This window comes from Mycteria americana, chromosome 5 (genome assembly GCF_035582795.1).
Source record: "Mycteria americana isolate JAX WOST 10 ecotype Jacksonville Zoo and Gardens chromosome 5, USCA_MyAme_1.0, whole genome shotgun sequence".
NCBI classification, from domain to species: Eukaryota; Metazoa; Chordata; class Aves; order Ciconiiformes; family Ciconiidae; genus Mycteria; species Mycteria americana.
Genome location: NC_134369.1, coordinates 44,890,069 through 44,917,714, shown reverse-complemented (window position 1 = coordinate 44,917,714; position 27,646 = coordinate 44,890,069). Strand labels below are relative to the sequence as shown.

Below are 27,646 nucleotides of genomic sequence, written 5' to 3'. Positions count from 1 at the left end.
GAAAACATTTGTCCAATAGCACACAATTTGCATGTGAAAAACTTAGCCACAAAATATCACGAAGATTAGAAATTTATTGGGATTTAAAATTATATCTGAATATTTATATGGATAATTAGAATACCAAATATTACAATAGCAACAACTGTCTTCCACAAAGAGAAATGTTAGTGGTGGTATAAATTCTCATCTCTCAAGGGATGAACCAACCATGAGTTAATAGCATTTTATAGAGAAAACAAAGGTGCAAGGAGTACGTAATTGCATGTTGCAGAGTGTTTTCCCCCTTCTTCTAAAGTAACTGGCTTTGGTCAGAGAGCAGACAAAGAAATTAAGCTCGACAGACCAGCATCTCTCATAACCCAAAGAAGCATTTGCAGGAGCAAACACAACATCTGCAGGATTTCAGAGCATGGCTAAAAGACACGAAACACACACTCTTGCTTAAGTGCATGTCTCTTAAGATTCATTAGGACTGAAAAACAAAGACTAGGCATGGGCTAAAACCAAAATCCATGCTCCTTTTTTTCCTCGGATGAATGAAAAAAGTTTTCTTTATATGCTTTTGTTTCTTCTAGTTTCTTATCTCCTGTTCCCTCATCTTGCTCTATCACCACTATCTCCAGTCAAAAGGACATAAGGATGCCAGTCTCCAATGCAGAAATCTTTGCTGGCCCATAGTATGGACAGAGAGGAAGATTGTGCAGGTTGTCAGACCAACACTTCTGCAATACTTTGAAAACAAGATACACTAGACTGTCATCAGGATGCCAGGCGGGCTTGGTTTAAGAATTAGCTAAACACCAGACATTCTATCAGCCTAATTTAGAATCAATCTTGCTTTTTAGTGATGATAATAAACTTGTACAAACATGAGATTCATTTGTATATTTTAGCATTTTATTTCAGTCCCAAAATGCAAAACCTGACATTGGAATCAGTTTGATTTTTTTGGTGATTGAAGATATTAAGCACTACAAGAGCATTGAAATTTCGATCTGATTAGGATAAAAATTCCTCAGGATCAAAACACTTCTTTTTTTCCCCCTACAGTTTTACTAATTGTGTGCTACTTGACATTGCAGAGTTATTCCACAGCATGATAGCAAAATATGTGAAGTGTATTTTACTGTTAGAAATTATCAACTCATTCTATTTGTTTTTCATGTGTTTGAGGTTATTAAGAGAATAAAAAATTATAACTAATGTGCATAAGTTAAAAGGGTTAGTTCAACTACAGCTGGTAGGCTAAACTACTAAGCAATATTTTGTACAGCAATAGAATTTTTCTACTGAACATACATAAAAGAAATCATGAATATATAACTGATTTAAAAGCAGACTGAGGGGGTAATATCCCTTGAAAAATAGGGGAGCCATGAAAAAGGTGAATGTGGAATAGTTTATTTTCAGAAAGACTGGATTATTCTAACCACTGGAAACCAGATAAAGTAGATCAGAGGGAGTGCTACCAAACATACTCATCAGAGACCTTTGCTTTATGGGAAATGAACTGCCCTGGCTCACTGTTCCTGAGGAATTGTATTTCTTATAGCTGTAAATCAAATCCTGAAGAAACAGGATGATATTTTCTAAGCAATAGCTGAGGACAACAAGTATCTTTTTTGTCAGTGTCAGGTTTCTAAATTTAGACCTCAATTAGGATTCCAAAATGAAAAAGTACGTATTATATACCGATATATACTTGTGACAGTGTTCTTACAAGCAGTATATTAATTTTCAAATGGTGACACGTTGTCCTATATTTGTCCAAAAGTATATTCATGATTGCCTTCAGAGGTCTTGACTTTTATCCTTCCTCACTGCTTTCTTAATGACCTTCATTGAACAGTAACATCAAGTACTTGATGTTCAATGAAGACCATTAATTTTTTTCAATTAAATGGAAGATGTATACTCCTACAGCATGTGAGACCCATTCACACTTCTTAAATAAAAAAGGGGTGTTATAGACTTCTGTATGATAAGTGTCAACCAAAGGGAAACACATATGCACAGCATCATATTCCAGAGAGCAGCGAGTGTCAATTGCCCTTGCTGAGCTCTACAGACAGTGCTAAGACCTGATAAAACAGTAATTTTATTAATCTGCTTGATTTCTAATATTGATTTGACATAAAATGTATCCTGCTAGCTTTAAGATCAGGGATATTTTCTTGTCTTTGGAACAATCGCAGTTCTACCCATGCAGGGACTCATGGCTTGGTGAAACTGCCCTATGCTTGACAGGCAGTTCAGCCCTGCTATGTTTCTATGCAGAGGTAAGTAAAAAGAGAGGATCCAATCACCTTCCCCGTTCTTACAAGTGGTAAAGTAGAACTGGGGGCATGAGGGGTCTTTCTAGGGTGTTAGTTCTAGATGCATAACTATGAAATGGAAAACATTCAACTTAACTCTTTCATGCCACATATCCTAATCAACAGCTCTGTTATACAGCTCTATATATCCTAATATACAGCTCTGTTATACAGAGCTAGGATTAGGGACTGTATCTGAGCCAGGGTACAGCTAGACCTGCAATTTCTGAGGGCTCAGATTCAAACACAAGTTGTTGCAGCTTAGCCAGTTGTTGTGTGTCAGCTGAGCCAACAGCTGAGCCATGATGCTGGATGGTGTACAGGCTGTTAGACTAGAGAACATTTTAACTATAATCTCTGTGAGAGGGACTTGATTTATGATGTGATATCTGTCAGGATTCTACCAGCAATTTGTTCAACAAACACAGCAAAGACGAAAAAATGAGAAGTTTCCCAAACTTCTGAAACCAAGAAGCATTATAAAATGGGAAGCAGATTAATAGGGTAGAATTGTAACACCAAACAGTTGGCTGGGAGATTTGCAATAAAAGTGATCATTGAAAGCCTGAATGAAACAAGATAGCAAGAATATCCCTAAGCTTTTTATTTCTGGGTGAAAAAAATAGATGCTTCAATAACTTGTGGGATCACCACCAGGTATTATTGTGTTGGAATAAATGCAGGCATATGTAGAGTATGAATGTTGTTTTATTAATCCATGAGGGCATCAAGGTATAATTAACATAAATCTCTAAGCAGAAATCTTGACCCCCCTGAAACTAATGGAATTTTTGCTATTTACTTCACTGGGGTCAGAATTTTAGTCCATATAAATTTGCTTTTTTAGGGCATAATCCCCATGTCCATTGAAGCCAATGAAAGCTTTTCCATTGACTATAACTGACCTTTCATTAGGGCAGCAGTTCCCTTACAAAAGACTGTTGTCACTGCTATAGTCCTGCAGACCTTCTTCACCATTATACTTGTTATGGTCACATTCCTGAAACTGCTTTTGTCTTCTTTTATCTGAGATAGCATTAACAAGGCCTGTTTTTCAAAGTTTCTAATGGGCTTCTATGATCTGAAGCCATCAACAGCCCTCTTGATTTTTTTCTGTGTGATTTTGTGCAACATTTTCTTCTGTGCTTGTTTTCCTCTTTGATGTCTTTGAAAAACCTGGATGAGAAGGCAGGATGTACTGGTCTTACTTTTCCCATTTTTTTCTGATATGTTATCAGTGAATAGGCAGAGTAGCAGCTTTATTTGTGTTTCTTTTTACCCTTAGATCTACCATTGCAATTTGGGATTCTTCTTGTTTTAATCTTTAAAAATTATTTTCTCTTCTGTAAAAATCAATCAAGATTTTTAGCTGCATTCTGCAGTCCTCCATCAAACACAACCTTTTCGGTTTGCTGCTTTCTCAAGTCCTGCTTCTACTTTTCAATAGGGCTTTCTAACCATTACTTTAGCTTCCAGCTCCTCTTCAAAATATTGCATAATATTGCTTTTTTTTATTGTAACCTCAAGCAATTATTTCCTATGTTGTACTGGCGAATCTCCTGCATTGTCTGTTAGTGAACTGCAGTTCTGCTGGGTTTTACCTTCTACAGCCAGTGTCTGCAAGTTCCTGAATTTTAGCTCTAATTTTATTTAACTAAACCAGGAGGATTTTCTCTTTCTAGTTTGGTTTGAAACTTGATTTTCTAGGATGGACAAGTTGCTATGAAGTATTTTGGGGTTTTGCGATTTCTTTCTCTTGTTTTTTTTTACAAAGTTTTTCTACAAAGTCGAGCATCTCTCTGGGCAAAGATATGAACCACTTCAGCTTCTGCAGGACTTATAATGGGCAGGTATACTTCCTGAGCTATTCCCAAGTCTAATTTAAACTTGCAGATCTTTCATCCAGAGCATGAGTTTGAACAACATGAAAAGACAAATGCAAAGTCCTGTACTTGGGATGGACTGATTCCCTGCAATGGTACAGGCTGGGGGCTGACTGGCTGGGTTGTTGCTTTGCGGAAAAGGACCTGGGGTCCTGGTGGACAGTGTGCTAAGCATGAATCAGCAGTATGCTCTATGGACTGCACTAAAAAGTGTATAGCCAGTAGATCACAGAAAGTCATTGTTCCCCTTCACTCATCACTCTTTAGATTGCATCTGGAATCTAATTTTAGGCTCCCAGCACAGGAAATATATTGATAAACTTCAGTGAGTTTAGCAGAGGTCTGTCAAGACGGTCAGGGGCTGGAGTACTTGCCCTGTGAGGAAAGGCTGTGGCACCAGGTTTGCTCAGCCTGAAGAAGAGGTGGCTTCAGGGGGACCTAACAGCATACCTGCGAGGAGGTTACTGCAAAGATGGAGCCATTAGCTGCACAATCAAATCAGGGAAATTCCAACTAGATAGAAGGGAAAAAAAATCACTGTAAGGATAATTAAGCCCTTATTAAGGATAATTAGAACAGGCCACTCAGAGAAGTTGTGGAAAGTCTGACCTTGAAGGTTTTCAAGACCAACTAGACAAAGTGCTAAACAATTTGCTTTGAATCAGTGTTGATCCTGTTTTGAGCATGAGGTGGGACTAGATGATGTCCCAGAGTCCCTTCCAACCTGAATGATTCTATGAACACCTTGTTCCTATAAGTCAAGAGAACAACTATACATAAAAGATGTAACCAGCCTCATCTACTGAAAAAAAATTAGCCTAGCAAGAATAATTATGCTGTAGCCACACAGCCAAGTTTGGAACCCCACTGTGCTGGATGCTAATAACAGGAGAAAGCCCCTATGTTTATCAAGCTTGCAATCCAATCAGCTGAACTGGACGTACGCTGAGAGCAGGAACACAGTAAGGTGAAGTGATTTTCTAGAAGTCATTACTGTCTCCAGGGTCTCCTGAGTCCTAGTCCAGTGCTTAAACACTGGACCACACTGCATTCACACTGTCTGCATAGGTCTCTAAGTTTTCTGAAGATGAATGTTTCATAAAGCATATTCTATTTCAGAGAGAAGTGGTCATTCAGAAGATTAAGGTCTTTTTCAAATGGGATGTTCATCTCTGCCAGGTGGTATGTTAAGCCTGAGTCATAAATATCTTTTATTTCCTCGGTCAGATAGTGCAGTGGAAGTGCAACTTGTCATTTTTGACTTCCAGTTTCAAGAGCACCAAGTAAGTTTCTGAATTTGTTCCTTCATTTCTGAGCAACTGACATATTCTCCTGGATATTAAACACTCAAAATGTAAATGATGCAAAATTACTTTGTTTATCATTTTGGGTAGTTGATTTTATTTTTTTCCACAGAAATGTATCTAACCTGACCTTCTTATGCCAAATGCACTTTACCTTCTAGAAACTTCAGGGACTATTTGAGAGCTTTACAGAGCTTGATACTGTTGGTGGCTGCCATACATTGTCATAGAAGCTGTCCTTGTTCTCCTGCTTTCCAGTTGCAGTTATCCTTCTATCTTCCCTTGCAGATCGAGCAAGGTACTTTTGGACTGAAGATTTATACTGCCTTCTGTTGCTGTCATATTGTTTTGTAAAAGCTAATTAAATGTGGCTGTATTTGGGTTGCTACCCCTTTATTAGGAAATGCTAGCAGGACATGGTGCAGGGGGAGCAGAGTTAGTCAAATCTGGGACTCTGAATTTAAGAGGCAGTTTGCAGATAGTCTTTTACATTAAGAAAAACACACAAGTCAATCATAAACGCAGTCAGTCACTGAAACTTCCAAAGAATTATCTGGCTTCACTGCAGGCACAGATAAATTAGAGATTATGGGCCTAAATCTCTTTTCGCACCAGGGTAAATCAGGAGCACCATCACTGAAGTCAACAGATCTCAACAAGAAAAGAATTAGGCCCTATGGCTTTTAATAAGAGGAGTACAAAGAGTTTAATTACAAGGCATCAAGCTGAACCTCCCTTCCCCCATACACAGACGTATGCACATGCTCTCTCTTGTAACATTTTTGTACTTCTGTTATCCTGATCAGATACTACCTGTGTGCAAATAACAGGGACTTAGATGCTATAGGGATGGGGGCCATTTAGATGTTAATACACGAGGTGGTTAAAACTCTGGTAAAGCTGTAGCTCAGTTCTGTATTGAAAAACCTGGTGAAATCCCAAATATGCTGCAGTTTTTGACCTCCACGTTATGACTCAGAAATAAAAAACAAAGAAAGAGAGGAGTTCATTTTCTGTGCTAGGGAGGGTGTTTCTCACCTAAGCAATACCTCTTTGAAGGAGTAAAATAATGCACAGCACGTGTAAATGAACAGCTGCTGGAAACTCTGGTAATACAAATATAATTTTTTATTCCCACATATGTGAACAATCTTACATGTCTATAAAAAGACTTGAAGACAAATCATATAAAAAGTTATATTTGAGCCACCCTCTATGAAACCCTATGACAAAAAAATCATGTGCAAGATGAAGACCCCAGTTGTGGAATATAAATAATAGTTCAGGAACAATCAAGTGTTGTATCAGATTATTTTGACAAAAATGGAAGTACTTACAGTCTAAGTGACTATGTCTGATGCCTTCCACATCTTCAGCATGAATGAAGTGGTAACATCTCTTTCCTACGATATCTACAGGGGTCAGATCCATGTAATCACTAATCCTGAAAAGCAAAAACAAATACAGCCTATAGTTCAAGAAGGAAAAGAATACAAGAACTGTCAAATGACTCAGAAAGTGAAATCTGCTAAAAAGTTTTTCACCACTATAGTAATTTAAATGGAATATCTGTACAAACAAGACACAGCATTAAAGGAAAAAAAAAGAAAGAAAACATTTTTTAAAGAAACCTTGAAATCATTTTATCCATTTAAATAAGTGGAAAGTTAAATTCTAGTGCATATTCTCCCTGTGGCATAACACCAAGACAATATAATTCCATGAAATTGTAAAGCATTAGCAACAACCCAAAATCCTCATTAAAAGACCAAGATGATTCAAGGTTACATAATAAAGTAAAAACATGTTATGTTTATACCAAATGATTAGAGACACATTTCATTTCAACAGATTGGTCTTCTATTGGGTATATTCATGAAAAAGCTCTTCAACCATTTCTTGGCACCAAGTCCAAACTGATATTTCAAGGGATATAATTTAAATGCTGAGACATACAGATGCCTCAGGGTGTTATCTTTTTTAGTCTAATTCATTTGGGAGCTCAGCTTTCACTCTGGGCCCTTTCAACTGGGACTTTGTTGTTTATTGCACATAGAAACTTTAAAATCCATTCTGCAGACCTTTGTGTGTGCGCCTCTGTGTGTGTGTCTGTCTGCGTGCTTGTGTCTATGTGCGTGTGTAAACTTCTGTCATGGAGTGTCAAGATGTCAATGTCCTTAAATGCAGTGCAGAAAATAACAAAACAATTGGAAAATGCCTTGCTCACACAAGCATTTAAAAGTATGTCTGTATTCTAGAAATAGAATCATTTTTTAGGGTTTGAAATATGCTACAATGATTGGGGTTAAGCCCACTTTGCAATTGCAAGATATAATTGCCATCCATTGAAGGGAGTTGTAAGAAACACCGAACATCTTGATATAACTAGATAGCTGAACCAACTGGAGTGTGATCCTGCGGGAGGCCAGTGGGGAGGCTAACCCAGAAACTGAACTGTGTGGGTCTGAGGGGTTCCCAGCAGGCAGAGGGGGCGAACACAGCCACTGAGGCACTGACTAGCAGAGCTGGGGTTGCCTGGGTGTCTGAGGCAGGGAGAACCCATAGACCAGAAAGACTGAAGGAGAATGGAAGCATTAGACAGCACCACAGCAGCTCGGGGGGTTTGTCCCAATCAAAAAAAAAAAAAACCCCAAGCATGAAAAACAGCACAAGTAAAGCAGGTGGACTCAAATTTGCTAGTAAAAATTGTCAAATCAAGTTTAGCACAAAACACAACAGCCGTCTCCCACTTTCATGGCAGAGCATGTTGAAGGATGTGCACTTTCAAACAACTGCCTAGTAGGTACAGCACCTAACCAAACGTGGGATACCCGTCTGGGGATACCTGTCTAATGTTTATCACAAACCACAGTTGAAAAGCACCTCCTCTACCTTCCCAGAAAGGACACAATTCATCAGGATAAAGACAAGTCTGGAACGGTGGCAGTGGGACTCCTTGTCCCTCCTGCTGCGTTCCTCCACTTTGGTTGCACAGTGAATTATGGGCTGGGAAACAAAGGACCTGGGATCTCTGCCCAGTGATGAGAAACCTCACCAGAAGGAAGGGAGTCTGAGATTTAAAGGTTCCTGTCCCCTGGACTGTATATTATCTTTTTATACTAAACTAAGTGTATAAACAGTCCTTGGAGCAGGAACCAGAACTCAAGTCTCTCCCCCTCCCACGTCTACAGTCTCCTCACTGGCACACTCTGCTGCCTCTTCTCTGGCCCAAGAACTGTGTGTTTTCTGTTAGGAGGTGGGTCTGCTTCAAGATCAGGGAGAAGAAATCCCACCCTGCCCAGCCTAGTAGAAAGGGGCAATCTCCAGGCAGGCCACTGCCCTGTGATGTACCCAGGCTGCGAGTGCCACAGTTCACAGGGCTAACACGGAAGATGACCGTTCTGCTTCCCCCTCTGGTAAATTTGACTCAGCTGAATTCTGTTTCTCTGCAGCAGCATGTTTGTGTAAAATCTTCACAGATAAAAATGAACACAGCAAGGCAACTGTGGAAGCAGATTCACAATCCCTTAAGTTTAAGGTTGCACCAGGGGAGGTTTAGATTGGATATAAGGAAAAATTTCTTCACCGAAAGGGTTGTCAAACATTGGAGCAGGCTGCCCAGGGAAGTGGTTGAGTCACCATCCCTGGAGGTATTGAAAAGACCTGTAGATGGGCACTTAGGGACATGGTTTAATGGTGGACTTGGCAGGGCTAGGTTTATGGTTGGACTTGATGATCTTAAAGGTCTTTTCCAACCTAAATGATTCTATGATTCTACGATATCAAGAAAAAGCTGTTTCAAACAGACATATGAAGGACAGGATTTTTTTTTGATGAAAAAAGTGGAAGAAGAAACAGAAAGAATAGCCAGATGTAAGTGATGATCACTGGCAAGCAATTACACCAAAACCAGAAGCAAAAGAAATGACATCAAATAGGACACTCATGCTTATATCAAATGTACCAAAGGTGGAAAAGAAATAATTTGCATGGAGAAAAGAAAGAAATATTATAGTATATCTTAGAGCACTAGTTAGGAGACAGATCTTGTAGCTCCCAAGCCCTTTGACAAAATAAAGCAACAGGCTGATGGGTAGGAACTCGGTTCTGCTGAATACACAGACCTGATCCTGTAAAACATAAGCACAGGCTTAGGTTTGAGCAGGTCAGTGGTTTCACTGACTTACAGGACTGTTAACATGATTGACTGAAATTTAAAGGTGGGTATATGATACAGTGCTTTGCTGAATTAGGACCAAATTGTGCACACATTTGTAGGCTTGAGGCTCTCTACACAAGACTGTTTCTGCATATCTGAAGGAACTATTGGCAACCACTGTCATGGACAACAGGCCAAACCTCTTCCATTTGGAAAACACCATATTCGCTGGGTTGTTTCCTTTTGGGCACAGATTAGCAGATATGGCTATAGCAGTCCACATTAAACTGAACTATAGCTCTCTCCGGATGGTCTACCAATCACTAACAGTTGACACTGAAAATACACAGACTGATGCTGTATTCTAGCAGCAGTCTCTTTATTTTGCTTTTAATTATTTATCACCATCTAAGGTGATTTGTCCTCTGCAGGTGCTTTTCTCAGTCCACTGACTAATAAATAAATTCGAGACTATTTTAGACTAGATGGTGAAGCTTAGATGACATGAATCCCACATTTGGAAAACAGACATGGATTAACATACCACGTTTTAGGCAACAAAATTTTACATCCCCATTTAACACTCTCAGAACAAAATATTAATTATTAGAAATAGCCAATATACTAGCTAACGGATCTTGTCTCAAAGGGAAGCTAACTATTGTCTAGTTTGTGCACTGAGTCCAGGATTCTGATGCAGATCTCTTCATTAGGAAAAGTAACAAGATGCACCCAAAGACTTGAGTAATGTCACTCCTGCTCCCTGCTGTTGCAAGCAGGCAACCACTTGGAAAACTAGGAGTACTATTGATCTCACCCCTGCTGATCCAATGGTCCACTGTGAGCATTCATTTCAGTTAAGTAGCACGACTTCTGCTCCATACTCCCCGCGGCTGCCAGTAACTCCCCATTGCTCCTTAAATAGTGCTTACAGCTTCTCCAGCATGGATCCATTTTTCTCTGTTTTCATCGGTGTTGTGCTTGCTTTACTGTGGCACCACAAAGAATTTCGCAGCTGCCCTCAAGTGCCAGGAGTCAAACCCATATATTCAGGATGGGATACTTATCTCCTTTCTGTAGTCCCAGAAGAGAGATCCCAACTTCCCCGACTTGGAGAATGGCCTTGGCAAAGGCCCAGATAATTCATCTGACAGCTTCAATCAGCTGTTCAGTTAATTCCTTCCCATCTTCTGTCCTTTACGTTTCTCCAGCTTTTACAGTCATATTCTGCTTTGTACGTGCTACGAAATCCAAGCCCTGGATCTTGGATTTCTTACTCCATTTTCCATCAGTGGAAATCCCGCTGCCTCAGTGAGCTAACATTCACTCCCCAGTGGAAGTGTTTCTACTATTTGAAATTCCTTTTATAAACTATTTTTAACACTGACACAGGGGCTTAAAATGGAACTATTGCAACATAAATTCAAGTACCATCATATGCATTCTACCCTAGCATACAAGATTAAATCAATCACAAACAAGAAGTTGCTTTATAATGTTGCCTTTACTTTAATGAGTGAAAAACATTAGTAAGCTCAACACTTCCTTGCATAAGTCAGCGGGCTTACCATGGTTTACCACGTGTTATCAGCTCTTTCTATGTGATTACCAATCAGTGCTGCACGTCTGATGCATTTTACGTTTTGCAGTGACGCCTTTCTCAGGCATTTGAAAGTTTTATTGCTACATGAACATAAAGGGAAGGTTTGAGAAAAATGTTTAATTAAAAAAAACCATACACAATTTAGGGCTCATAAAAATGCCAAACTGACGGCAGAGAAAGTATAAATCTTTCTAACACGGCCCACAAATTCATATCATACTTGGCCTGACGGAATAGTTCATTTTTCACATCCATTTGATTCCTGGCTTTTTAATTGAGGTTGCCAACGACGGTAACAGTAAGTGCAGGTGATTTTGTTAAAAGGAAATCTGTTCATTAGGAACTGGACAGATACCAGCAACTCATTTCACAGAGGCCACTGAAGAGCTCTGCAGTGGTAGCAGCTTTCCATTACTACCTAGGTAGGTCACAGTCACATCAAAGACTAAGGCAAAAGGTTTCTTCTAGATCCCACCGCTAATCCCAGAGCTCTTTCACTGGCTGCCAGATTACACACAATCTAGTTGCTCATTGGGTGGAGTCAGGCAAAAGCTCAGCCCAAACTTTAATACTGTTACCAGCTTTCTCTGTGACCTTGTGCAAGCCACTTTCTATGGAGCAGTTTTTCCAAGCTTAAACATGAGAATAATATATTCTCTTTTAGATAATGCTTTGGCAGTTTAGATGAAGTGTTCTCTCTAATAGCCAAGTAATATTATTATTAATACTATTGTGGCAGTTCAGCAACATGACAGCAAAGATAACCTCATAACTGAAATCCAAGATTATTTTAAATTGTTTAAGGCCCTGATTCAACAAAGCATTTGAGTTTATCCCTTTTTATAAAAGTTTATATAGATGTGCTATCCTGATTATAGGTATTCCATTATGATTGAGCAATTATGATTGCTCATATCAGAGAGCTTCCACTCTTAACTTATAATATGCCACGGTTGCCGTCACATGAAAAGCTTGCATTAGTCATCTTGTTTGTTCCATTTTTTGATGATAGGTCCCCTTGACAAAATTGCTTTTGGCTGCATTACCTTCTTTCTTCCTTTCCAACCTTTCCCCCACACCTCAGACTTCCATCAATAGACCCAAACTTCTTTATTACTTATATCTTCCTTCTCAGATATCTTCATTCTGCTCTAAATACCAGTTCATTAGATTTTCTTTTTATTTTTTCAGGGCCCTGAGGGCACCAATAAGCCTTAATGGCCTTGACCAGCTCCCCTGGGGCCTTCCCCCACCCTGCCCACAGCCCAGAACCCCATTTCACCCGCCCGGGGCTCCCCATACCCTGCCCACGGCCCAGGACCCCATGCCAGCCCCCTGGGCCCCCCACCCTGCCCCACCAACGCCGCAGCAGGGCCGGGCTCCAGCTCCCCACAGCCCTGCCCTGCCCGGCCACGGGCCCTGCCGAGCCGGGCCCACCTGCGGGCCCACGTCCCGGCCTGGCCTCCGCCTGTCCCCAGGGAGGTGCCCAGCGCCCGGGGCTGGGGCTGCCCTGGTGCCCCCGGCTGCCCTGCTCCTGGCTGGGGTGGTGGGATGGGCCCTGGCTCCCAGGCCCTGCCCCGACAGACCCCCATGGGGAGCCCCCGATGCTACCGGCACCCAGCCCCCAGGGAGCAGACAGCTGAATTTAAATCCCATCTTCCACCTCCCTAGATCACTTGTCGCTATCGCGCTATCGAACATAGCCCCCCCTCAACCAACTCCGCATCACCTGTTCCCGTTTCACTGCTGTCTTTCCCGGTATGCCCTTAACCAATTTTATTCTACAGTTTTCCCACCTCTTACTGCAACAGATCCCACCTCTCTAGCCTACTATCTAGGCCATCTGTGCTTCTGTTCCATTAAACACTGAGCACGATGTGCTGTAATCTGCAAATTAGTTAAAAAATGGAAAACCTTAAAACTTCAGACAGAAAGACTTGTGGAGGAGAGGCTGGGGGAGCATAAGGACAGCCATACAGGTCAGACCAGTGTCTGTCTAGTCCCAAATCTTGCCTCTGAGAGGGATGGTGAGAGACTGTAAAAAGCAGGGAAAGCTTAGAGGAATCTTTCCTGGTCTATCCTCCCCTATTCCAGCAAGATGTCCTGCTAATTATAGTTTTAAATTTACCTTTATCCTCTAAGAATGTAATGAAAATGAAGGTGATGATGATGAAAGTGAACTCAATGCTCTCACACAACACCAGGATGACATTGCAGGAGTCACAAATTTCAAAACTTTTTGCCAAGCCCATGGAACAAAGAATACACAGAGCTAAAACAAAGAAAAAAGGAGCTAAAAGCTGTACCTATTTTCACAGTAAATGATATTGAGGTCCATATTCACGCGAGTGACAAACATGTGGCAGTCAATCCTGACTTCATTAATTGTAGGAGGTGGCAAAGCATGAGCAACGACAACAAGTCCCATGATTTGGCTGGGTACTGTCCGTCCGTGGGACAGTGACACTCTCAGACGTAACCGGCCTGTTATATGAATCACCTGGAAAATAAAAACAATAAAAGAAACCCCAGTGAATTCTGGATGCAACTGTGACATCAAGTTTTTTAAGGATAGCATTACTATTCCCTACAGACCACTTAACACAGCCAAAAATTGCACTAAGTAACTGCCAGTATTAGTGTTAAGCTTATTAATATTGGCTGTCAACATGTCCTATACGTCCTCATGGCAAAAAAGAAGACAAGAACATAACAGGCAAATGCTTCACATTCATCAAATAAAAACCTCAGAACTCCGGTGGTATTGATTTTTGTTGTAGTGGTTGTTACAGAAAGAAAGACGAATAAAAAACCAAACTAGAAATTCAACAAAAGAAAAGAGAGAGGGGGATAAAACTGAAATAATGAAGGTAGAAATTAATAAAATATTAATTTTATAACATTTGGAGATTGAATATGAGACAAAAAGATCAGCAGTTTTGAAACTTTTCCAGAATGGATTTAATTGAATTGCTAGTCACCTACACCACGGAGACACTGGTCACAGCCTTGAATTACTTCTTTGTGGTTGGCAATTGGAGAAGCAGCAGCCTAGAAGTGATCAATGAGCTCAGCTGCAGGATGGTCTCCTTGCATCCACAGCAAGCTTTTTAAGAGCTGGTAGACACATAATGCCTTTCCCTAGTACACTATGTATCTATGGAGAGCTCTGGGGATGGATGGTTTCTTTCCCTATTCACGAGATAACGCCAGAAGATGCCCGGGAGATCCAACTGCACCCTTGGAGAGTGAAATTCTAAGAATGCTGCCTGAAATGGAGTAAGTTGAAACTCTGGGAAAAAAATAATCCACCACTTCCAGTTTCACTCCTTCAGGAGTTCTGTGGATAAATAAAGGGGTTGTTTTTTTTCAATAAAAGAGTATAAACACAGCATCGATGCCAGCTATCAAACTGAAAATGGAAACTGCAGTTCGTGTACTCATGGATAAGAGAGCCATAAGAATTGGCAGTTGCAGGATCTCCCAGATTTTCACCCTCAGAGTGGGTTACAACACCAACAGGAAGAGAAGGCTTGCAGGAGATGGGGACCTCTTTCACTGTGATCCCAGACCCAATAGCCAGAGGTCAACAGAGATGTTGGCTGGTACCAAGTGCACTGGAGGAGGTGACAGAGATGGGATGTAGTTATAAGTCCACTGATACTCATCTCACAAAGACAGCAGCCAAACTCTTTGCTTCTGATCTGAGATTGATTGTTAATAGAAAGTGAGAGAGAAGAAAATCTTTCATTAATAAGACTGCAAACCACAAACTGCATCCAAATTCAAATCTAATTCCTGCTAGCAGATCTGCGATCTAAGCCTTGAAGTTTGTTTCTTTTTTTTAACCTAATCATTAAAATATCTCTTTTCTCCACTATTTTACATTTCGACTTCAGCCAGCGTGGTGAATCTGAATGAGGAAGGTGATTAGCTGCTGTGTTTGTCCACTTCAGTTGCAGGTTTCTGACCACCCACATTTGAAGTAGTTATTGCCTAAACTCACACTTAATGCACCTTCCATGGGCAAACTATTCTATGAATATTTGAAAAAGTTCCTAAAGGCAAGGATGCAAAAACACCATTTCAAACACACTTTAATTTTTTTTTTCTCAAGACCTCATTAACTAATGAAGAAATAGCTAAAAGAAATAGGATTAACTTCACAGGAGGGGCAGTAATAGTATATTTTGCTCCTTCTAGCTAGGCTTGCATATACATCTGCTTTTTATCATTATCTGTCTCTTTTTATCGTACAGTTTCAGCTTACTGCAAAAACTCAGATCTGTAAATGTTTGGAAAAATGCTGATGGATAACTAGTAATAATGTGAAAAATAATCTTAGACTGAACGTGCTATGCAAAAGTATTGTTGTTCTGTTGTTTTTTCATAAGAGTCCTTATGCTAATATGTTTGAAGTTGGCACTATCACTTGAGGGAATTTTTAAGATATATCATACTTAAAATCCATTTATCTCTTCCTTGTATTTTTGAAACCTCCATGTCATTTGCAGCTAAATATCAACATGATTTGTTTTTGAACAACTCTCTATTCAGTCAGTACCTCACTTTTTTCTGCTTCCTCATCTGAAATACACCTCAGATGTAGTATTACCCCAAGAGACAGCTCCAAACCTGCTAGACCCACCATATATTAACATTGTTGAATTTCAAGAGAGTTTGCTTCCAGATTCAAATTATTTAGCTTGTTCGTAGCTCTATCATGGATCAAAACATGCTCTAAATCCCCATGTGAATTCAAATTTTAGGGGTCAGCACTCAATTGCATTCTGATTCTGTACACTGGGAAATGTACAGCAAACTGCCCATCAGTTCCAGCGCCTGTGTGGCTCTAAAGAAACTGTATTTCCATGCCTGAAATCCCTTTCTATGACAACATTAGTCAAACGCACCAAGTGGGAAATCTAATTGGTAGTAAAAAACAATTCTAGCTGTCATGACCTTGTCTACATTGTGAGTAGTGCCACTTTTAACACTGGTTCATTTGAACTGGGATTAGGGGTGATAGGAATTATAGGGTCAATTATCTCCGGTAGCTAAAATTAATCTCTTTATAATTCAATCCCACAGCACTAGTCTATCATATCCTAAAGCAGTATTATGACTTTAATGAGGCTAAATTGCAAGAATAAACTGTTTTATGAAGGACAATACTTGGATCCAGATGTAAATATTTAACAAAAATTTGCTAGGAATATTCTGAAAATCAAAAGTAAATGCAGGTCTTCTGTGCAGTTTTCTTTATCAATGCTTTCTTCTGAAAAGTATGCAACAGTCCAAATCCATCTTTAAACTAAAATTGTCTCCTTTCTCATAATGCTGTATGAATAAACTGGCACATTTAGATGTCACAGCAAGAGAAGACAGTGATACGGTGTTCTGTCCGTTATAAAAAGGTGGGTGAATGCTATACTCCTGATCACAGGGATCATCAGAAACTTTGTATGTCAAGAGCTGTCCAGATTTCCCCAGCATCTCTCCATCTATCTCCTAAATGCAATTAGTAGCAAGACTCCTTTTTTACTCTAATGGGAGCTGGACTGGGTTAACAGTTCAGAGACTTTTTTGCTTACAACCTGTTTATTGGCAGGTGTTGTAACTTGCACGATGATTTCATCCTACACAAGCAGAGGGAAATCTTATGGTCAAAATAAACCTTGTGACCTGATCTAGATCAGGATTTAACATAAGTCATTCTGACCTGTATTATTGCTTTTAGTGTAACCTAGTTGTATAATAGTTGTACTTGGATAGACAGGTGGGTGAACCAAAAAGCATTCTGTAACAATAAAACTTTTAACACTGTGAAATGAAAATAACACATACACTGCTATAAAGATGTCATGCTGAAGCAAAACAAATACTATAAAAATCTTCTGTACTGTTTAAATGCTTTGTTAAAAAAATTCTAAATCAACTTTGCCTGACACTCCAATATTGGAAAAAAAATCAGTATTTGGCTTTTATTTTTAGCTGATTAGAAAAGGGATTTGCAAAATATTGTAAGTACATGTAAACACAGTTTATGAGTGTGGGAGTGTTAACAAGCCACATTGCTTGGACAAATATATATTTCTTTTCCCTGCCATATGCTCTCTTTAGTCATCTGTTAGCGATAAGCACTTAGATGTGCTCTACTAATGTCTACTCATTATAAACAAGCACATCACAAAGACCTTGATAAAACCTTCCCTCTGTCAATACTTAAGGAAAGCCCAGCAATTGAAAAACACATCTGGAACCTGCTCATCATCCTTTAAAGCTAAATCTCACCTCTGGAGATGGAAATACTTTCTTTGTCAAAAGACATCTTTAATATTACATCCATTTTTTCACATACATGTGATGTCAGAGTAAGGACATGCATTACCAGAGGCTATAAAAACCTGCAAGCATGAAAAATCTGTGAATTTCACCTTTCAGATGTCTCTGTGTTCTTCAAAACTTAAACTTCCATTAGAAAGAAATTTCTAAACTATTTCTTTTGTTCTCTGTGTAAATCACTATGCCAATTTATTATGGGACTGAAACCACAGGACTGGCAGAAGTGCTCCCTCCACCTCATTTCTCTTAATGAGATATTAAATTTGAAGCCTTAAAATTATTGCTTAGACCCAAATTTTGAGAAGACAGTCACATATGAAAACATCCTAATTAGTTTGTGCACCTAGATATTTATTTAGCTGTCTTACAAATAACTCACACATACATTTATCCCCCTTTACAGAAACAACTGTGATTCACAAGGATATATATATATTTGTTTTGGTCTCTCAAAGATGTTATTTTATACTTCCAAAATCAACACCTAATTCTTCAAAACACAATTAATTTGAACTGCTAAAATTGGCTGAAGAAATATCTTACCAACTATAGCCATGTTCTCACATTTTTCTTTCAAAGAGTTGTGTGCTCCTTCGCTCAGATACATGGACACACATCTCAAAACCTGCCCGTGACACTTGCCAGACAAATGTTTTAACACTCCACAAGGTAAAGGGTTCCTATATGGTTTCAGGTGATTTCTAAGCTAAGACTGAACATTTGGAAACAGGCTTTCCTCCGGACTTTTCAAAGAAAACAAGAGTCCACTGTCACATCTAGAGTTCACAGTGATATCCTAAAGGTTCTCCTTTTCTGACATCAAAATATATCCATGCGTATCAACCCAAACTTCAGTATAGGTTTCTTTATCTACCACAGATCTCTTCGTTTGTCCCTGTACCTCACTGTAATCATTACAACATTTCTATTTGCTTATGTTTTCTCCTGGTCAGAAGCCATTTATTTCTGGCGTTCCACAGCCCCATCCTCATTGAGACCAAAGCCTGCTCTCCCCGTCTTCAGGAAAGCTTTAGGAAAATACATCACTTGCCTGTACTTATCATTCAGCAGCAGCTGGGATCAGAGAGGTCCAGTAAGGCCTTGTGTTTGCAGTTCCAGCAACACTTGCATATCCCATTCTCAGACTTACTGCATTTCTATAAACACTGCAGTATTCCTAACAGGAGGTCCCACGGAGCATGACATTTTGGTGTTGAAAAGGAGTGAGCCGCTACAGCTGCAATATGTTGGATCATCCCACATGTGCAGTAAGTTTGATGTGTCCCACGTGCATCTAACTCGCTGTACACACACAGATCAATTCTCCATCACATGTACAGTTACCTGAACACACAGAGGACACATTGGACTTGCAGCATGAGCCATGTCAAGTAGTTTGCACCTGCCCAGCGGCCAGTCTTGGGGATTCCTGCATGTCTGGAAACCCGATCAATCACCCCTCAGGTAATGAAGTTGTGAAAGGTAAAGTTTGTAGATGTATGCTCCTGTTGTATCAATGTTAGATTTCCTATCTCTTTTCATCTATAAAATAGCCATCATATCATCTTTTCCCTTGTTAACATCGCTTATCTCCAACTTCATAAGTATCACCTACCTTTTCTCTCGGACAGCATAACAGAATAACATGTCTACTCACAGTAATTGTTCTCAACTCTTATTTGATTCAGAAGTTTGCTGCTTCAGTTTTAGCCTTGAAAAAGCGCTTGTATGCTGAGAAACCTGTTTCTTTGGGTTTTCATGACTATAGTAGTCCATCTAATAAAAGATATTGCTTCTACACACAAACCTTGTCCTATTATATCAAGTCTGCACCAGAACAAAGGAAACTACTAGTTAGTGCAGTTGTCAGCGAGTCATTCTGAACCATGGTGGATTAAAAAAAAAGAGCCCAGGCAGTAATCTATGACTCCTGAGAAATAGCTTTGTAAGTATAGCAGTCAGTCTTAATTCAGTTATACACTGAATGCTACCTGAACCACTGTTAGGAGTTGTGGTCTTGAGCACCCGTTCAAAGAATACGAGTCTGATTTCAAGGAGGGCAAACATTATTCCTAACACATACATAGTTTCAAGGTCAATAGCCTCTTTTCCATCTACAAGTACATTTCAAATCCCCTCAAATACACCTGCAAAAGACAGTCTGAAAATGGAAATGGTATTTACATTTAAACAGCATATTTGGTCTCAGGATGTATTTTATTGTTAAAAAGTCAATACTAGTTTTTGGAGACACTCTAGGCTTTTCCCATCTTTCCTCTGATATCACTCTCTCTGAATAAGATGAATCAAAAGCTATTTTGCTGCTTAAAACAGTCAGAGGAAGAATTTAGGCTAATCCTAAGGGCTTTAAAAAAAGTATCCTTATGAGACCTCAAACTCATTGGGTGCTTAAAGACAAGCATCACATGAGAAACACCCTGGCTTGGCAGGCTCAGTTCATAGCTCGTGCTCAATCCCTAAAACGACCCAAACAGAATATTATTTGTTGCATATGAGGAATATTGAGACCAGCAGCAAGCACAGTAGCCACAGTCACTTTCATTCAAGTACACCACACGGAACAGCTGCTTTTCTGCGTAAAAGTTAGTGTTTTGAGCACTCATGCAAAAAGCTGCTTGTTCCTCAACCTCAGGATGCACAACCTCTTATCGCCCACTTGCCTCTCACTAGATAATAAATAAAGGGAAGGGAATGCGGACAGCTTTCTAACTCTCCAAAAGAGCGAAGACAAAACAAGAACCTGACAATGCCCGTGTTACATCTGTCATATGAAGCTCCCTGATCTGGATGTGGCTGGGTTAGGGTTATCTAAAGAATAAACTACGATTTCCCTGTGGGAGTAAAGGAAGATTGTTGTATGATAAACAATTCCTAAAGCTCCCATTAAAAAAAAAACCCCAAACATTTTCAGGAGTGTACAATAGGTTGTTTTTCAAGAGTTATCAAATCTTAATAGCCTGGGAAATGAACAGCAGACCAGAGGTTGTTCAAGAATAATTAATAAAAATATATTTGCTATCGACATTCTTAGATCCTTTAGATTAACATTATTAGACCCTCAATTTATGATTTTTCATTCTGTTACATAGCAGCATTTCCATTTTATTATTTGGCGTAATAGATTAGCAGTTATTGTTTAGATGGCATAGCACAGTGTCCTGCACTGTATACGGACACATATATATCTTTATCACCATGATGGCTCTCATGTCAGACTTCTGAAGTCCAGTCTTGCATTGGCATTCATTGCGGTAGTAAAAGTTGCATGATCAAGACCCTCCATTCAAAAGCATATTTGTATTGTAAAATATGATATCATGCCTTCCTTTCCTGTGTTGTGATTTTTTATTAATTGCAATGGATTAGCAAGCTGGTTTTCTCTAAATAAAAGATGTTGTAGAGCTGACACTCCTGAAATCAGCCTCATAATATAAACTCAAGAAATATTGTGTTGAGTCATTCATTACACATTATAATTTTTCATTTATTTTGCTTTATACAACTGCAAAGGTTTCTGTTTTCATAATCAGCCCCCACAATAAGAGCTCCAAAGATTCTCCTATTAAATAGTATCCTTTAAATATATGCAGTGTTAGTAATTCAACATGCCAGGTTTTATTTTAATACCTTTGAACCCTTTTCCTTTTTAAGATGTCTTATTAACAACTCAATCTATCAACACCACATTATTTTTTCATAATCCAAAACTTACAAGTATTTGAAGAAGATCCACATTAAAAAAATGGAAAAAGAAGAAACTAAATGAAATCACCACACTGCAACCTGAAAAAGTAGCCATAAAAATTGGTTTTATAACAGATTACTTTTTGAAGTAATTGGCACAAAGACTGTTCTAGTGCAGATTGCTGCAAGAGCGCTCTTGGCAAGAACATCATAAGCACTAGCAAAACTTTAATATGCTCAAACAGCCAAATACAAACTGACACCAGGAACCCATGTGTGGCAACAAACAGGAAAAAATAAAGTATCTCAATTTAATACAAACCTACATATAAAGGGATCAATTTTTACAATTCGTGGTTTAGCATACAATACAGCTGTCCTCAGAGTGAATATAGAGTAGCTATACATAAGAAATTAGAATTATCAATTCGGGGGAATTTCTCAAGAGTCCTTTTGATATGTAATACAGCAAATATAATGACTAAGAAACCAGACATCAATGCATTAAATGAGATCAGGTTGAGATCTATTTAGAAAAGACAGGTTTAAACTGGAAAAAGAATCTCTTTGATATGACCTCCAGAGCAGACCATTTGCGGAAGGATTCAAGATGAGATTTACCCTTGCATATCTGCTTGCTTCACAGCTGCTTTTAAATATAAACTCTAAAATATCTAATATTGAGTTATTGCAGAATTAAGTCTATATAGTAAAAAAGATTAAGAACCTGGGATTTTCTTATACTTCTAGCAAATGTTATAATGGATTTTGTGCGTTGAATTTGGAGGAATAAATGAAATATAGTTAATTTAGTATTTAACTAATGTAACTAACTTATTTCAAATCGATCTATTATGGAATCTGGCTACTGCTGGTCTAAGCTAGGAATCTGGAATGCCTCAGAATTTTTGGTAGTCTGCATCCCTGGTTTATGGCCAATACTTATTTAACCCTGAAACTCAAAAGATAGCTCCACTTTAACAGATTTTCCACTGCAAATCCCTTGGTGTTCAAATGTGTTGCATTTTTTTTTCCTCACAGAATGTTTGAAGTCCCCTTTAAAAATAATGCCTTGAGGATATTTTTTCCTTAATACTATTTAAAGAAAGTTGAAAGCATTTAGCTATTGAAGTGTGCAGGGTTCTAATAAAGGAATTGTCATCCCTGCCCATGAGCAAACTCTCTCTGAGCTCACTATTCCAGAATTCTGGTGCTCCTGCCAGCAGATAAAAATTAAACCTGAAAAATGACTTTTGTTGCATCAGTTCCAATGCGGTTTATCAGAGTATTGGGGGGTGGTGGAAACTGGCTACATCATTCTGCAACAGAAAGGGTGGAAAGGTTTTTTAAAAAAAAGTTACCCTGAATCCTATACGTCAGGGCAACCAAATCTTGTTGCGCTAAAGTCAACCAATAATAAGTATTCTTCAGATGTAGTGTCTTTATTTCTATCTTTGGAGGGAGAAATAAAGTTTGTTTTGTTTTGTTTTTTCCTACTGTTTTATTTGATGTAGTTCTTAGCAGTCCAACAATTACCTTAGGTGATTCTCTGCACAGTGAGTGGAGACTGGATAAAACAAAATATCTGATATTAATGCATTTTTCCCACACACAGAGGAAAAATGTAGAAAATGCTGTTGTCTGTAAAGACAGAAATGGATTCCCCAACTTAGCCTTGATTAAGACAGTAGTGTTTGCGTTCTGCTCAAGCTCTCCGCCTGGGGTTACAACCCCAGAATTTGTTCTGAAGTTAGTCAAGAAAAGTCATATTCACTCTTCCTTATTTTGTGGCTAAATGGGTGGAAAGATCTGAGTTTTTCCTCAGAGTAAAGCAGGAACACACTATGAAAAAGGCCGAGAATTAATATTTGAATTTCATTAATACCAAGGTTCCTCTGCTTGTGCGAATGGTGTCTGGTACAGGCTCTTACACAGAGAAGCAACCGCTTTGTTTATTTTAATGCTTGCGTGGTTTCCCCTAGCACGGCCCAATTTCTGCTGGCTGTATACAAACACCCAAGTTGTACTGAAAGATCTTGGACAACAGATTGTGTGAGCTTTCCTGCAGAACGCCACGACTGTGACAAAAGCAAAGGTGGAGATGGGCAAAAAAGCTCAATTTCCCATAATTATTAACATGCTTTCACCTTCCTCCCATCAATGACACTTATATGAATCTAAACTACAAATTTTCAATTTAGAAAGGGAAAACGTACAGCTAAGTATATGAGCTGATTTTATGAAAAACACAACTGTGAATTTCAGAAAAGCTGCTGCAGGTGGCTAGTAATGCCTTCACATCCAGATGATCAAAAGGAGCGATCATAGGATTGGAGGCAAGAGTCTTCTGGCATGTCTGCCAACACCTAGTCTCAGTAGTTCCCTGGATGCGCTCACCGTTATATTTGAACAGTTTTAAATAGGTCTCACATGGTCCTGATACAGACCATGTACCTGATAAAGAAAGTAGCTGGCATTCAGACTGCAAGTCCCAAGCCCCACGGTGGCTTTACAGAGACTCTGGCTGTAGGAGAAGGCTGGTGCACACCATGACCGCCCTTCCAGAGAAGCAACTGTGTGTGCTTAAGAGCAGCTGTAGGAGGTCGAACCAAAGGCCTGTCTGGGCCAGCGTCCTCAATGTGTCACTCAGGCTGACAAAGGAAGAGCATCAGACTAGGCAAGCACCTAATGACATCTCCCTTGCATATTCTCCCAGGACTTCCTGAGGTAAAGGCATGTTGTTCAGTAAGCTTTTGGCATGCATGGTGCGCTGTGGCAATGAGTTTCACTGTTGAACTCTGGAATCGGTCAGTACCTCCTTTTGCTTGTTCTGAATTTGCCATTTACTACTTTAATTTTGTTCCTCACCCTACGTATTGAGATACTGCAGAAAATTATACCCCATTCACCTTCTCTATACACTGATGTTTTCTATCATGTGCCTCCATAGTCATCTTTCTTCCAAGCTGAATCTCCTAGGTGTATTTTAGCTGTTCCACACTTTTGATCGATGTTGTCACTTTTTTGCTGTTCTACTACCTTCAGTTTGAGATGAGGTGGGATAACACGTGCACAAGTATTCAAGATAAAGGAAAAGCATTGATTTATACGGCGATATAATGACATTTTCTGTTTCATTTTTCATTTCTTTCCTAATAATTTCTTAGCACTCTGTTTGCTTTCTGACCACTACTGAGCACTGAGCTGTTCCTTTCATAAACCGCCCGTTACAGCTCCAAGGTATCATCTCCAAGCAGTAACAGCAGGTTCAGGGCTTTTCATTGTATATATACAGCCAGGATTGTTTTTTCCCAGGTGTATTACTTTACATTTACCTGAACTGAATTTTATCTACTATTTTATTGCCCCTTCACACAGAATCATGACATTCTTGTGCTACTGTTCACGTTAGATTTACATTTTTACAATCCGATAAGCACTCTAACTTTCCTGTTCACCTTGGTTTCCATTTAATTTATGAATATGTTGAGAACCAAAGACCCCACGAACAGCAGTCTAGGTGAAAAAGCAGCAGTGACCACTTAAATTCAGAAAACTGACCATTCTTGTCTTTTTTTTTTTTTAAAGCACTTACATATCCATGAGAGGATCCTTCCCCTCCACTGCCAGCTTAATTTCTTTCAGACTTTTTGTCAGGGATTGTGCAGGATCGTTCCCATGCTGGAAATGCAGCTACTCTGTATCAAGTGGAAATCCCCTGGAGACACGTTTGCTAGTTCCCTGAGAAAGCTTCGCAAAAGTCTTTGACTTTTCCTTGACATATTGTATTTACTCAGATGTCTACCAATTCTATTTTTATTTTAGTTTCAGTAGAAGTGTTCTAGGTTATGAGCTCCCTTGTGCTAAGACACAAGGAAGGTGTTGCCTACTGTTTACACCAAGCACTGTAAATTAACGTATATGAAAGGAACATGTCTACTAGGAGACATCCTTCCTGAAACAAATATCTGTATGACTTTCTGCAAAAAATGAGGATAAGTATGCAGACTTATTTTGCACAATTCTGTGAAATGCAATGAAATAATACTGATAAACTGAGACATACAAACTGTGTGTTCAGTGGCAGTGATATCAATAGGTCATAAATGTTTGGATCTCAGGCTCCATCTCCTTTCCATAGACATGTGACCTGTAAGCCTCCAGTGCCGTCCTAAGCCTCTCCTGAAACTTCTGAAGAATGAATAAATATATACTTTCAATCAAATCAAATTTGCCCAGAAATATTCAGTGATGAGATCTGTTTCATGTCAAATCAGCCCAATTTTGCAAAAGATTTGTGACCCAAAATCAAGTTATTTTTGTGGAGAGGAGGGTTTTTGTGGGTATTTCAAGAAACTGTACTGTCATTACTAGCTGAAGTCCACCCAAACACGGTATGTGATTTCTCTTTGAAGAAAAAACTTTTATTCCACTTGGAGATGGATGGTCTTTGCAAAGCTCTGACCTTCTCCTTGACAGCTACAAATGGGCTACTATTTATGATTTGTTTCTATAATCCACTTAATGTAGCAAGCAGATTATAGATAGCAATTTATTTGTAAAAATCATAATAAAACAGCATTGTTTTAAATGCCAGATGTGGATAAATGGGGAGCAAGAACTGATGAGGCAAGATTCGTGTTCTTGAATCTATACTGAAGAATTATGGCAGCCTCTTGCTTTATCTGCACTTGGAATCAATTTAGTTATTTTTAATTCACTGATTTTCTGTTGTTTGCTTAACATTTATTAATTGATTGTTATACTCATGCAATTAATTCAAAAGTTGGCAAGTTTAACATGCAGAGATTAATTTTCTTTCACTAACCCACCACCTAGAATACATTTTTTTTTAAAAAACAGGTTACCAAGAAATTACCTCCACATCAATCATATTTATAAATGAGATACAGTAGGGGTGTTGCATGCCATCTGTCAATCCACACTGAACCTTTCCCTATATTTGACTAAGTTTTTCTATGTAATTTAATAAAATAACAAGAAAAAATTCGGACAGCTCTGTTTTTCACTCGCTGCAGTCCTAACCAAAAGCCAGTTTGAACTCCTAGGACTTATCCTCTGCACGGCTGGGAATCTCTCCTTTAAGAGTATGATGCATCTCAGGTCCTATTGAAATAAATGGTAAGCTTGCCCTATCATCCAGTGGTCACAGGATCTGTACCTTCACAACAACCTTCAGGTTGCTCAGCTGTCAAGAGTTTCTCATCTGGAATGAGAGCCATTCATTTGCCCTTCATGTCACACTCATTTACGACGGCTGAAATGTTTATTCAGAAGGGGAGTAGAGATAATGAGCAAGGTTTCTTTGCTCTTGGTTACCAGGGGCTATTCACAAGACTTCAGGCTCACTCACTCTCTTCCTCATCGCAACACAAAACAGCAGAGAGCGAGAGAAAAAATAGTGTTCCCAACTCTCATTATTTTATTATGACTTTCGCCGTATTTGGTGTTTAACTGCAAGCCTCAGTCTCTGTGTCTTTTTTCCTCTGTGTGTCACTCAGGCTGCTGCTGTAAACTGGACAAATTGACAAAATAGGCTTTTTTATAGAGAGAGGTAAGGAATATGCCTTAGACAATGAGTTTCTTTGTGGCCTACATAAAGCTAGAATGGACCCAAGGATTTTGATCTCAAAATGAGGATTTAATATCTCTCACAGAGAATACAGAGGTTCAGGTAAATCTGCAGCGTTAGGTATAAGAAGACACACAGAATGAATGCAGCACTCAATGCAGACTGTAAGATACATGAGTGTGCAAGCTGTGATGCATGGAAGTGCTGCAGGGCTTGTAGGAACCCAACCCAGACATTTATTTATTTTTGCACAGAGAATAAAACATGGCCTTGCTTCTCTCTCCTGTAACGTTGGGAAAACTATGTAGAAGAAAACTGTAGTCTTTTCAGCGTTGAGTTAAAATATGAAGTTAGCTCTTCATGTAACAACTAAGCGTAAAACATATATGTACATTCATATATGCTTTAATCACATGACCAGCCCACTGATTTAGGGGGACTAGATCCATGGTCTATTTGCAAAATAAGAGTCTGAATTATTTTGGCATCCACTGATAAGACTGTGAGAAATGTATACAATATTTAACAAATCAAGATCAGTGGGTTCCTATAGAATGTAATAGAAATCTACAAAACTAATGTGAAAAGCCTTACAGCAGTATCTTTTTGATGGGTTTTAAAACCATCCTACGGAAATCTTTCGCAAGCGCATTAATTCTCTGTCAAAATCTATGGGATTGTTGAAGATACCTGGAGAAAAGATATCATATCATTCTTGCTAGCCTGGTAGAACTTT

At 39.1% G+C, this 27,646-nt stretch overlaps 1 protein-coding gene across 4 annotated transcripts in view; it reads right to left on the bottom strand.

Moving 5' to 3' along the window:
* The window catches only part of NPAS3 (neuronal PAS domain protein 3), a 629,144-nt gene that overhangs the window by 19,595 nt on the left and 581,903 nt on the right, over window positions 1–27,646 (bottom strand). For all 4 annotated transcript variants that reach the window (XM_075503122.1, XM_075503124.1, XM_075503123.1 and 1 more), the window contains 2 exons: window positions 13,574–13,767; window positions 6,843–6,949 (listed from right to left, as the gene is read on the bottom strand). In XM_075503122.1, the coding sequence (XP_075359237.1) occupies window positions 6,843–6,949; window positions 13,574–13,767 (301 nt within the window). The remainder of the gene's footprint in view (window positions 1–6,842; window positions 6,950–13,573; window positions 13,768–27,646) is intronic.